Below are 13,833 nucleotides of genomic sequence, written 5' to 3'. Positions count from 1 at the left end.
GCGCACAGAGACTGTGGACTATAGTTAGGGTTTATTATTATCCTGTGATAGTGTGAATAGAAACTAAAGCGTTTGATGGCCTCACTTAGGGCAAGTGTTAATTATCGCTTCATATTAGCGTTGAATTGTTTTGTATTATAGCTGTAAATTCAATGCAAATTAATTCGAATCACCGAAATAGTCCCTCCAACGGTAACTAACCTTTCTTAGTTCCCTATCGATCCAAGGATCCTACCAAAGTCACGCAAACAGATTTAATCATATATTTATTGCAATTCATGCCATTAAGTCTAACACTGGATCCTTTGTGCGACCTAAAACTGAATACAGAAGTAGAAGAGAAGAGTGGGACGTTGACTGCATGTGTAGTGGCGCGGTGCGCCCATGCTTGATCCTCGGTGCAAATTTCTGGAACGAGTGAATGCAGGATATCAGCATCTAGAGGCGCGAATGGCGACCCAAGGGCTTGCGAGAATGAATTCCCTTCGCGAGTGACGCGGATAGGTCGACAAAGGTGTTGCGGGACTGGTAACATAGGGACACTCAGCGGGAGCAGGTGATGGCACTGGTACATAGCATAATGCCCGAACTTGGAGCCACCCCGGCCGTGACGAACTTAATTAAGCACAATAGACGTCGGAAATGCGAGACCAATTAAAACGCCTACGCGACGGATGTCACTGCCGATCCCGAGATTCACGCAGGAAGAAACGACGAGGATGTGGCACGCGAGTATAGTAAGGCTATCATGTAGTCAATGGAGTAGCGCGCCGCTAGTGGTGAAAAAGGCAGGCGAGACGTATCGGTTTTGTTTAGACTTTAAACCGGTAAACAAGGTAACAAAGATCGATGCATACCCGATGCCTAGACGCGCTTTTTGGACCGAAGTTCGAGCAGAATATGTTTTAGTACATGGACGACTTGTTAGTAGTAAGCGCCAATTTCGAAGACCATATGCAGTGGTTAGAGAGAGTGTTGGGACGGCTGATTGAGGTGGGCCTGGAGATAAACCTGGGAAAATCGCACTTTTTCTGCAGGGAAATAACGTATCTCGTTTACAAATTGGACAGCGAAGGCCTGCGCCCAGACCCGAACCGGATTCAATCAATTATGGACTACCCAGCGCCTCATATTATAGAGCAACTTCGGAGATTTTTGGGTATGGTAGGATGGTACGCTCGGTTTATTGAAAATAAGAGCGCTATTAAGGTACCGCTCACAGAATGATTAAGGAAGGACCAACCATAGGTTTGGAGAGAACAGCAGTAGGGGGCCTTTGAACAACTAAGAAGAGCGCTCACGGAAGGACCGGACTTCGGACGGACGTTCTATTTACATTGCGTCATTTCATCGTATGATGGTGGGAGCATGCTTAGTACAGATATTCGAAGACGGAGAGCATCCAATTTTCTATGCGAGTCGTATGTTGAACGCGCATGAGAGACGATATACGGTGAGTGAGATTAACTTCTTGGCGGTTCGATTCGCGGTTCAAAAATGTAGGCCATGTATAGAAGGATTCCACTTCGTAATAGTGACCGACCATAGCGCACTGACGAGATTGCTGAATAAGAGGGACTTAATAGGATGACTCGAGCGATTGGTGCTGCATTTCCAACAGCTTGACTGCGAAATCGTGCATAGAAAAGGAGTTTGAGGACGAGGCGGTGGTCGAAGAGTTTGATACAATTAAGGACGTGTAAAGCTTTGTTAATCAATGTTAGGTTTCCAGAGATATAAAATTGAACAGAAAGTACCGAAAGGGTTGATGGGAAGACGCGCAGTGGAGCGGCCATGAATAATAAAAGCAACGGATATAGTGGAGCTACTGCAAACCAAGAATCGATTCAGAGATATGATAGTGTTTCCGAACCTTTTTACAAAATGGGTGAAGCTCAAACCATTGAGCTCCGCGGACGGAAAATCATTCGCGCGCGCTTTCGACGAGTTGATCCTTTTTCGATGGGAAACGCCGGGATACCTGGTTAGTGATAACGCGAAAGCTTATAAAAGTAAGGTGTTTCAGGATATGCTCCGGGAGTATGGTGTCGAGCATGTATTCTACCCCCCTTACCATCAACAGAGTAACCCGGTTGAAAGGGTTAATCGGACCTTCAAAACGATGATTACCATGTTCGTGGACGACGACCACCGGACCTGGGAACGCTACCTTCATGAGTTCAGACACGTGATTAATACCGCGTGTCAGGCCTCTTCAAAGGTTTCCCCTAAGTTTTTGAATTTCGGTAGAAATCCTAAGCCGGTGAGAAGGAGGGAGGTAGAGGGACGTGTTCCTGTACTAAAAATTAAGCCGGAGATTTGGCAAGACCGGTTGCAAAGGCTGAACGTACTGCCGGACCTGGTAGGCCATCATATAGAGCAGCCTTACGAAAGACAGAAAAAGGAATATGATAAGAGAAGGAGATATGTAATCTTTGACGTGGGCGATTTAGTATGGAGAAGAAGGTATTCGTTGTCAAACGCGGTGGCGGGTAGGAATGCGTAATTCGATCTGGAGTATGCGGGCCTATATAAGATAATTCGAAAGGTTCCGGACGTAATATACGAATTAGAAACAGATCATTAGCTACCAATGGTCCACGTGAAGGACTTAAAAGGCTACGTTTTGTTATGCGGTGTGGGTAGCGATCGGTAACCGACGGCCAATTGATGGTAGGTTCATTGAATATTAAAATCTTAACGAATGGACTTCGGAGAGAGGCGTTATCTATGTTGTTTTTTTCCATTATTTTATTTTGATTTGATAATAATACTGATGTACATTAAAATTTGCAGATGGAGGAGGAGATAGCGGAGTTGGCAGCTATGACTGCCGAGATTGGCGTCATTAGCGAGCTCCCACTAAACACGGACAGACCTACGACCCCAGAACCTATGCAAACGGAGGCAAGCATGGCAGAGCCCTCTGCACCAGAGGCTCAACCCGAGTAATCGCTTCCCGTTACCACAGGAGGTGAAGGTGGGGAGACCTGCCGAAGCGGTGCGACACAAAGCGCACGCCTGAGGCTGCAACCCCTCCAGGGACTCAGGAGATGCGGGTCACCCGGGTGCTTAGGCGGGCGGTAGCTATGGTCGCGGAGCTTTCGGTGTTTATGGTTCTTAGCGTGGCCCCGGACTCCCTAATGAAGAGGCAAAGGTGGAGGAAAAAGAAGCCGCTGGTTTGGTAGTAGATATTGGAGCTGCAGAGATGGAGCTGGAGAAGCTCCTGCTGCGGAGCCCACCGGAGCAACCGCATGAGCCGGAGAATGAAGCGAAGGTGCGTGAATCCGTACTCGCTTCGGTCTCCGAAGGCTATGCGGAACTGATCGAGTTTCCGTCAGCCACCTCATTAGAGGGACCATCAGTCAAGGGATTTACAAGTGGACTGCTCGAGGTGGTTGAAATGACCTCGCCGAAGAGTGGGAAGTCTCCGGCCAGAGCGGTAGCGGTGGTGAGACCTAAGGAGCATAACCACGAGGCTTTGGAGTGGGTGCCTGTGGAACTACAGAATATGGACCCTAGATACAGTTTCCACAGAATTACAGCCCCGTTGAACATACCGCCTGCCGGTTACCTCGAAGACGAGTGTCGAAGAACTGCCGAGAAGCGCAAAGGTACCAGTAAGAAGAGGAAGAGGGAAAGTAGAGGCCCCGATTTTGCTCCTAGTAATTGGGTCTCTCCCTTGAATAATGTGGACCGAGCGGAGTACGAGAGATCGACAACGAGCGGGACCGAGTCCGACAGCCTTCCCCGAGGGTCAGAAGGAGAGAGCGTGAGTGTCAATTCGCACCCTTCTCTCCATGAGACGTTAGCAGAGGTGCTTGCCTTGGGAAGACGCCCGCTCCGCTTGGAGATAAGCTGGGCTCACGGACGGACCTGTTTTCGTTCCCGAGAGATGCGAGCCTCACCTTCTCGCCCAGGAGGAGCGAAGGCAACGGCCATTAGGGGTGATAGTCACCCGGGAGTCTCGGTTTCGCCTGCCTCGGAGGCCAGTGATCTGGCCTTACGGGTGTCAGTAGTAGACGCGCCCCGGTTGATGCTCTGGGACGGAAAGTGGGTCCGGGAGACCGACGGCGCCCAACCTGTGTTGGAAATATTTCCCAACCATAGACAGCTGGCGTGAGAGAGGGACGTGGAGAAGCCGTCTCCACGGACGCTCCCATGTCAGCCGGACTTGCGTCAGACCAGACCTGGAAAGGATCGAATGGTAGTGCCGGGCTTAGAGAGAGGCAACTTGCAGCCTCCGCTGCAGCATGCCTCCCCCGCATCGGCCCTGGTCGTATGTGGCGGTAAAATAGGTTCTGAGGGTGCCCGGTTCACAGGAACCTTCTTGAACGGCTTGGAGCCTGTGCCCTTTGACGCGATATTGGACGTTCGGCCGTATTCCTGCTTCAATTGTAGGATCGGAGTCCATCGCCGTTCCAAGTGTCCGGAGCTCGTGAATTCGCGAAAATATTGCCGAAATTGTGGGCGGTATGATGTGGTGGTGGACCAATGTGCGAGTTGTGCGCCAACTTACGCGAGGTACTTGCGGGCCGGGCAGGGGCGGATCAGGTTCAGGGGGCTCCTGAGAGACGAACCACGGACGGGGCAACGGAAACCTGGTTGAGTACTCCGTTAGGGACGAGGTTGTGGCCGAGCCTCGAAAGAAAAAGCAAAGGCTGTCTGCGAAGAGAGAGGATGGAGGCGAGAAAGGCTTTGGATGCACAGAGGGCTGGCTAGGACATGGCGGACGAAAGAGGTGCACCTGACCAGCAAGAGTCTGGCACTCTCCAACCTGATGTGGAGGTCACTCTGTTGGTGCCCTACGCTTCCATTGAGCCCTCTCGCTCTTCTCTGGAGCTTCTGGGTTCGACTGCCGAGGACTTGTGGACGGACGGACAGGCCGAGGAACTGACTAGGTTGGCCGGCGTAGTTGATCCTGGCCATCCTACGTCGGCTGAATATGTCAGGATAATACGGCTGCGACATTTTTCGTTGCTACGCTATATTTCAAATACCCCGGACGTAGAACATTAGACGGTAAGTAGAGCTAATGTGCAGGTTTAAAGACTTTAATGCGTTATAAATGTGCGAATATTGTCCATTCCTTGTGCTTCCCTTCTTTGTTCCAATGAGTCCCAGGACGTCTGGCGGTGGTGCAGGAAGAGAGATCGAGGTGGTCGTCCACCGATGATCTTTGGGGTATCGTTGGACTTGGGAGGGGTTGTGACGGGTAAGGCAATCGTTGAGATTGCTCGTCCTGTTTGCCTCTCTCTCTCTTCCGCCTGCCCTTCCCTTTGCCTCTGCCACATCGATGTCTTTATGTTCCGGACCAAGTATCGATGCTTGATATGGCTTTATTTAGGTTCGGTTCCTAATCAGCGTCGGTGGTTGGAGCCGTGTGAGGAAAGGGTAGAGATATATATAGAGAGAGAAATAGTGTCGCCGTCGTGACTCGCACGTATGTGCGTAGCCGGCGGCGCTCGGTCGATTTTATGTGCTGATGGAAGTGGCGGGGGATGCCACGAGGATTGAGAGAGCCCAGGCAGTACTGGCCTAACCAGCGTCGCGAGCGACAGAAAAGAGTAGAAATTAAGAGAGAAAGTGAGCAAAGCAATCATCGGCCTTTCTTTGACGACGAGAAGCAGCAAAAGGACTACGGGAGGCAACCAGCCCTTTCTGGACTCTCCTGAAAGTCCAAGAGCACGAGCCATTTCAGCAAGAGGGACTTCGAGGAGCGGCGGAGCGACGCCGGCTGAAGCTGATCGTCGGATTCCCGACGACTCCCCTTTCCTAGGTCAGGTACACCTTTATATTATCGGTACGCCCCTCGATTTCCTTTCTCTCTTTCTCTCTCTCGGATAAATCATCGGGACGTGGACAGGTAAGTGCGTGCATTAACCCGCACCAAATCTGCCAAACAATGGGACGGGTGAGTGTGAGGCGAAGCTTTGTCTTCACTGCGTTCACTCACAGAGAGACAGGCTCACATGGCCTTCTTTTTGATGTGAAGTCACATATAGCCTCGTACGATCAATAAATAAGACTGTTAACGTTAGATGAGTTGAATTATTCCTGCGTCTTTCCTGTCTTTCAATTACAGCATCCGAACCGCCGAACGACGAAAGCCCATCGATGCCTTTCGCGGCGAAGCGAATGCGCCTTCCGTACTTCCCCTTTTATTTAACAATTAGTAGTGCGACGTTATTTTGGGCTATGAACTCAAAGAACGAATTGCAAACCGAGTTAAGAAATGAAACGTGTTACAATACGAAAATATTCCAAAATATTTTTTATCCTGGATAGTGACCAGTGAATATGTCATCAACTTTGACATCAGAATAATTATTTATTTTAAACCATACAGACATATTTCTAGGTTCTTCTGCAATTACAGAAATATTTAGTTAAAGGTTATTTTTAATTTTCTTGAATATAAATGTATATTAACCTACTATAACATACTACAACAATACAATTTCGAAACTTAAATGTAGTACGTATGTAAACTGTACATAAGAGACAATGTAACCTCACATCGTCACATTGTCTGCCTTCGGCGGATGGGTTGAAAACATCATTATTTTCCATTTTACCTGTTGTACCTTAACTCACGTGCTCATGTCTCACTCTTATCTCACGTTCTAATGAAATAAATTAAGTTATTAAATTAACCGTCACAAATTTCTGTTCTAGTTGCACATTAGAGTGTAATATTCACGCATGCACAAAGCACAAATAATACACAGCGCAGATCGAGTTGATTACACAGTCCTACAAAAATACCTTAATTTTTTGCAGAAGCAAACCATATATGTTTTTCCAAAGAATTTTTGGCGCTGAAACCAAATCCGGCCTCAGAATTGCTCCAGCACGTCAGGATTTTGAGATATCCTAATCTAAATGTGTGAAAATAGCGATTTTTACCTATATTTGAGGTTATGTAGCACCACGACATTATCTACACGTAAAAAACTACAAACGACATATTAAAGAAGCAGTCTAGTCCTTTTAAATGCCGTTGAGTTTGCTCAGCTTGCTTATTTTTTCTTTGAGATATTAAATTTCAAAGTCTTTTCTTTCATGAATATTGAAGCTTTCAGAACATATAGCTTTGAACGTTTCGACGTCGAATTTTGTGTCAAGCGTCTTCAATCAATTACTGTTCTACAACAAAATTAAAATATATACCTTGGACAGGCTAACCCAACTTCAACCTAAATTACGTCAGCCCCACGAACCCTTACAGCCTTTATAAAGCACTCCTACCTGAGGAGGGGTATATCAGAGACAATGTCAATGAGATATTCATTTTTTTACAGAAAAGCAGTTGATTAAACTCGCTCTACCAAGGGTTAGGTGGGTTAATTTGCTTGGGGGTTGGTAGAGGGGATTTCTGAGGGTTGTAGGATTTTCTGAGGATAGAGTACATCAAGGAGACAACAGGTAAGCCTATCTGGTTGAGATTTTACGTTTCTCATAGAAAAGCAATTAAATAAACTCGTTTTAACCAGCCTTAGGTACGTTAGCCTGCTTGGGGGTTGGTAGGGCGGTTTATGAGGGTTGTAAGGGTATCTGGAGATAGAGTACGTCAAGAAGAAAACAGATAAGCCTATCTGTGGTTGAGATCTTAGGTTGCTCATAGAAAAGCAGTCGATTAAACTCGCTCTACCCAGATTTATCGTAGATAGGTTAGCCTGTTTGAAGGTTGGCAGGGATGGTTTTTAAGGGTTGTAAAGATTTGTGGGATTGATATAATTTAGGTTAAAGGTAGGTTAGCCTGTCCATGGTATATATCTTAATTTTGTTGTAGAACAGTAATTGATTGAAGACGCTTGACACAAAATTCGACGTCGAAACGTTCAAAGCTATATGTTCTGAAAGGTTCAATATTCATGAAATCGAAAAACTTTAAAATATAATATCTCAAAGAAAAAATAAGCTATTTGAGCAAACTCAACGGTATTTAAAAGGACTAGGATGCTATTTTAAGATGTCGTTTATAGTTTTTTGTGTATAGAGAATGTCGTAGTGCTACATAACCTCAAATATAGGCAAAAATCGCTATTTTCGCACTTTTAGGTTAGGATATCTCAAAATCATGACGTGTTGAACAAATTCTGAGGCCGGATTCGGTTTCAGCGCCAAAAATTCTACGGGGAACCATGTATGGTTTGCTTGTGCAAAAATCTTGTCGGACTGTGTTATTGGTCAAAAAATAATCGAATCTGTAATAATCGAGTTTTAGAATGATCGAATAGTCTTCTAAATAATCGAATGCTTACGATTAATCGAGTATAATCGAACATTACTAATAGCGTACGAGGTGTGTTCAAAAAATACCCGGAATTTTCAAATTTCGCGAGTCTGGAGAGTCCGATTGTCAAAATTTTTTTTTATTGTGTTGGTGTACATGCCCCTGAAGTATGATAAAATTTTCAGCTATATTCACTGTTTACTTTGTCTGCGGTAGTCGCTAAGGTTTGACGTGTTTTTATGACCTCGGCGATTTTCGTTTTTTAAAAGAAATGGATCAAAGAATTTCTATTAAATTTTGCGTAAAAAATGAAATAAAGTGTAACAAAGTGTGTGAAATGTTACAAAAAGCCTATGGCGAGTCTGCTATAAAAAAAACAAGTGTTTACGAGTGGTATAAGCGTTTCCAAGATGGCCGCGAAGACGTTGAAGATGACGAACACTCCGGTCGACCCAGCACGTCAACAATCGATGAAAATGTGAAAAAAGTGGAAAAAATGGTTCTGAATGATCGTCGAATCACAATTAGAGAAGATGCTGATGAAGTTGGCATATCAATTGGCTCATGTCATAACATTTTTTCAAATATTTTGGGCATGAAACCGGTGGTAGCAAAATTCATTCCAAAACTTCTGAACTTTAACCAAAAAAACAATCGCATGAACATCGCTCAGGAGCTGTTAAACGACGTCAACGACGATCCAAGTTTGCTTGAAAGGGTTATAACTGGTGATGAAACATGGATGTACGGTTATGATATCGAAACCAAAGCACAATCGTGCAGCTGGAAGCATTCAACGTCACCAAGAGCGAAAAAAGCACGTCAAGTTCGATCAAATGTGAAGGTTTTGCTTACAGTTTTCTTTGACTGCAGGGGCGTGGTGCATCATGAGTTCTTATCACAAGGTCGTACGGTTAATAAGGAGTATTACCTTGAAGTTATGCGACGTTTGCGTGAAGCAATCCAAAAAAACGCCCCGATTTATGGAAAAACAATTTTTTTTTTTTTTTTTTTTTTTTTTTCATTTATTAAACGGGTAAAAACCCATATCAAAACATAACAAATAATAAAGATACAAAATAAATACATAATAAATATAAATAAATCAAAATACAATGCATAAAAGATATAAACAGTATAAGAAAAATAGAAGTCGATAAAAACAATAATTAAAATAAAAATTTATTTAAAATACGATTAAAAAAAAGAAGGAAAAAGGCAGCCAAAATAAAAAAACAAAATGCAACGGACAAACGAAAAACCACAAGACGCGTGACAAAAGAAACAAACTAGCGAAACTCCGCCATGTCCTCCCGAACAAACTTTTTAAATACGCCAATACAAACTGCGTGCACGTCCAGTGGAGGTGATAAGTTATTGATGAGATGACATGAGCGATCAATAACAGACAAATAATTAAGATTACGTTTATGGGGACGTATAAAAAAGGTGTGATGACGGGCTCGAAGAATACGCGGGGGCACCGTATAGAGAATGCGATTAGAAAGGGCCATCGAATTGATAATGTTATGACAAATTTTATAAATAAATAATGCTGATTGATAATTGATGAACGAAGTGATAGTGCAAATATGAAATGAGCGTGCCACGGCAGAGTAATCATGAGACAAGGCATCCATACGTGGGCCGAATTTATTAGCTAAAAAACGTAAGAAGCGATGCTGAACAATTTCAAATGATTTAGATTGATAGTCAAAACACGGCGCCCAGATAACAGACGCATAAGTAAGACGAGAGCGAATATTAGCATTATAGAGTACAATAAGAGAGCTTGGTCTTTTGAATGCACGACATTGTCTGAACAACAGAAATAATGCCCGAGATGCCAGAATACATGACTGAGTGATGTGTGAAGTGAAGGAAAGACTAGCATCAAACAACACACCGAGATCCTTAAACTCAATAACCCTACCAATAACAACATCAAGGAAAGAATAGTTATGAATGTATGGCGCTTTACTACGAGAGAACGACAGAGCTGCACATTTATCTATATTCAATAAGAGCCCATTTAATGAGCACCAATCACAAAATCTATCCAGATCCAACTGTAATTCATAAGCATCTTTATCGGAGGAGATAACTTTAAATATTTTCGCATCGTCGGCATAGAAGGAGATATAAGAGGACTTAATAACTGAGAAAGCATCATTTACAAAAATAATAAAAAATAGAGGACCAAGGTGCGAGCCCTGTGGCACCCCAGAAGCAGCCAAGTACGGTGAAGAGACAAACTTTTGAAGTTTTACGGAGTATGATCTATGGGATAAATAAGAGAAACACCAGGAGAGGAAAGGACCATGAACACCATAAAATGATAATTTAGCTACTAATAGTTGATGATTGACACAATCAAAGGCGCTAGTGAGATCAGTATAAATAGCATCCACTTGATGATCCTGATCAAAAGCATCAGTAACAAATTCTACGAACTCTGCGAGGTTAGTGACTGTGGAACGGTGGGGAACAAAACTATGCTGGGAGACATTTATAGAGCGAAGAAGGAAGGGTGACAGTTTGATGGACACCAGACGATCGAACAACTTGGAGAGGACATTCAGCTTGGCTATCGGACGGTAACTACAAATATCTCTTTTGTCACCACGCTTCTTGTACATTGGAATAACATAAGCCTGTTTCCAGGCCGATGGAAAGGTACCTGTACGTAAAGATAAATTCATAATATAAAGAATCAGTTGAGCTAAATTATGAGCACAATTAATAAAGAAAGTCGACGGAATTCCATCAGGCCCAGCCGCGGATGAAGGTTTAAGGCCTACAAGACCAAGCTTCACATCTTCGAGCACGAACAAAATTTCTGACAGCGCATGTGAGTCGAAGGAAAGCCCGTTAAGGCCATCCCGAAGAGAGGCCGCAGAAAAGACCGATGAGAATCGATCCGCAAATAAGTTAACAATATCCTGGCCATGATGAGCAGCAACATCATTAAAATACATATTATCAGGATAACCAGAGCGACCATCCTTACAATTTGCAAACTTCCAAAATTCTCCCGGATCAGATTGCAACGACTCTTCAACGCCTTCAATAAACAGGCCATAATCACGTAACGCAAGGCGCTTACAAGCCGTCCTGAAGATCCTGAAGTCATGCAGTGCACCACCATCCCCCGTAGCCTTAAATGTCCGATGGGCCAACTTCTTCTGAGAGACTGCAGATCTCAATTCCGCAGACATCCAATTCGGGAATTTAGCAACAAAAGAGCCCATTAGAGGTACATTGCAGCCAATAATTTCCGACAACTTTCTGTAGAAACCATCAACCACCATGTCGACATCATGCTGGTGGCCATCAAAAAGATCATCCCAATCAGTAGATACCAGAGATGAATTAATATCACTATAGTTGGCCCTTTTGAAATTGAAGGAGGTAAGAGCACTATGAGGTAAAGAATCAGTCGAAGTGGTTACAACGACGTTGACAGCAATGACCAAAGGCTCATGGTATCTGTCGGACGGAGCAAGCGGATCCACTGATGCACAAAGAAACACCGGAATACTGCAAAAGGTCAAGTCAAGAGTATTTCCCGAACTATTCCGAGACTGGACGAGCTGAACACACTTAAGAGAGCCCATACAATCCTGTAATCGTAATGCTGAATTACGAATGGCCCCACTCACAGTAGCATCAGCCGAAAGCACACCATCAACAGCAGTCCACGAGCAACGAGGCAGATTAAAATCACCAATAACAAGAACGGCAGACCCCGGAAATCTGGCAGCTGACTCCTCCAAGGAACAACAATAGGAGTCCATAGATGATTCGAAAGTCGCAGCTGAGAGAGAAGAAACAGGTGGCAAATAGGCAACAGACAAAATGATGGGTGCTCCGTAATCAAGCTTAAGAATGACATGCTCCAAGTTAAAGTTGACGACTTGAAGAGATTGAAAAGAGCATGCATCCTCCAGCCAAACGAGAATTCCACCTCCTCTCGACTTGCCACTCCGAATGTTACAACGATCCAGTCTCACGAGCGAATAGCCTGGAATCCTCAGCAAAGCATCCTCCACAGTGTCATCCAACCAAGATTCGGTCAGGGCAATAATGTTAAATTTCTGTGCACAAGTAATCACGTTATGAACAAAGCAGGTAATTGATGATTTGATGCTGCCGATATTTTGGTAGTAAATAGACAGTTGTTCTGAAATCCTGGCTGCATCTACGCGTTTTTTGACGATGAAATACTGGGGATGTCATTAATAAACTTAAGTTTAAGATCATTTTCTCCCGCCCGCGTTCTGGTATCAATCTCAGCAAGTGTCTCCCGTAACTGCTGTCGCTGGTGCATGGTACGATCAGGTCCGCACTTCACGCCAGGAACTGATTTAAAAATATCCGGAGAGTGCCGCATGATCCATTGGGCGTCAGCAGCAGAACGAAGGACAATCTTTAATGGTCTAATTCTATGAACGACCTTCTTTCCAAGGCGCAAGGTAGCCATACCAGAGGTGTCAAACTTCACGCCAACAAGAAGCGCTGACAAAGCCATTGTATCCTGTGACGAAGAGATATTCTCCGGGAAATTGTAGAGAATACAATTATGCTCTCTTCTTCTCTGCTCATACATTTCAGCAAGAGTGGCGTCATCGATCCTGGAAGAAGAGTCATCGAGTCTACTCTCCACCGCAGAGACTCTATCCTCAATAACATCAATGCGGGCAGTCTGAATAGGGATCGATGATAACTCCTGCCGCATCAAAACAATTTAGGCCTCCATGGCATCCGACCGAGCAATCAAGCTGTCTGCAGCACGCTGCAGACCATTACATCTTTCCGTGAGCAGACCAAACATGCCCTCCAATTTGCCTTCAAAGTAATCACGGACATCATCCCAAGAGCTGCACGAAGCAGGCTGATTTGACTGAGAGCCATTTAGAGACTTAGGCCAAGACGGATTAGCTACTAATCTGGTAAGTATAGTGTCAACAGATGACACCGATGCCACTGATGCTCTGGTCAGAACATCCAAACCGCCACAGCATTTTTTAAAAGAGCCGTTAGAAAGCTTTACGGCCTTACTCGCACAACTCTTATGGAAGAGCGATCTGCATCCCGGACAATGCACCGCGTCATTCACATTAATCGGGCCCTTAGATGGGCAGGAAAAACATTTATTTTCCGACATAATAATGTACCAGGTACAACAGTTCGGCACGCTATTTAATAAAAGTCACAGTCACAAGCACGGTTAAACAACAATTGATTAATAATTAGACCATTAAACGAAATAGATATCATAAATAGAGAGAAATTTTAAAGATTAAACTGAGTCAGAAATAACAAAATGGCTTAAGCCAGACACAAACCAGAGCACAGACTAAACACGTCCAGCTCAGGCAATAGCTCACTGAACACTGATTCAATTCATGACTTTTGCATCACGATAACGCACCTGCTCACTCGTCGTTGCTTGTTCGTAATTTTTTGGCCAAAAATAATACCGTAGTCGTGCCCCAACCTCCATATTCACCAGATATGGCTCCGTGTGACTTTTTCCTGTTCCCAAAGTTGAAGAGACCCATGAAAGGACGACGTTTTTCCACGATTGAAGA

General features: G+C 44.4%; 1 protein-coding gene across 1 annotated transcript; it reads right to left on the bottom strand.

The window, feature by feature from the left end:
• Nucleotides 1-6,275: 6,275 nt before the first annotated feature.
• On the bottom strand, nucleotides 6,276-13,153 carry LOC131671240 (uncharacterized). Its single transcript, XM_058947512.1, has 4 exons — nucleotides 13,088-13,153; nucleotides 12,445-12,968; nucleotides 10,146-11,779; nucleotides 6,276-6,367 (listed from the first exon to the last, which is right to left on the bottom strand). The coding sequence occupies exons 1-4, from the start codon at nucleotides 13,151-13,153 to the stop codon at nucleotides 6,276-6,278; spliced, it is 2,316 nt and encodes a 771-aa protein (XP_058803495.1).
• Nucleotides 13,154-13,833: the final 680 nt, after the last annotated feature.

The sequence above is a fragment of the Phymastichus coffea genome, unplaced genomic scaffold (assembly GCF_024137745.1).
Source record: "Phymastichus coffea isolate CEN01 unplaced genomic scaffold, Cenicafe_Pcof_1.1 PCOF00009, whole genome shotgun sequence".
Taxonomy (NCBI): domain Eukaryota; kingdom Metazoa; phylum Arthropoda; class Insecta; order Hymenoptera; family Eulophidae; genus Phymastichus; species Phymastichus coffea.
Note: the sequence above shows the minus strand (reverse complement) of the source record. Positions and strands in the feature narration are given on the sequence as shown.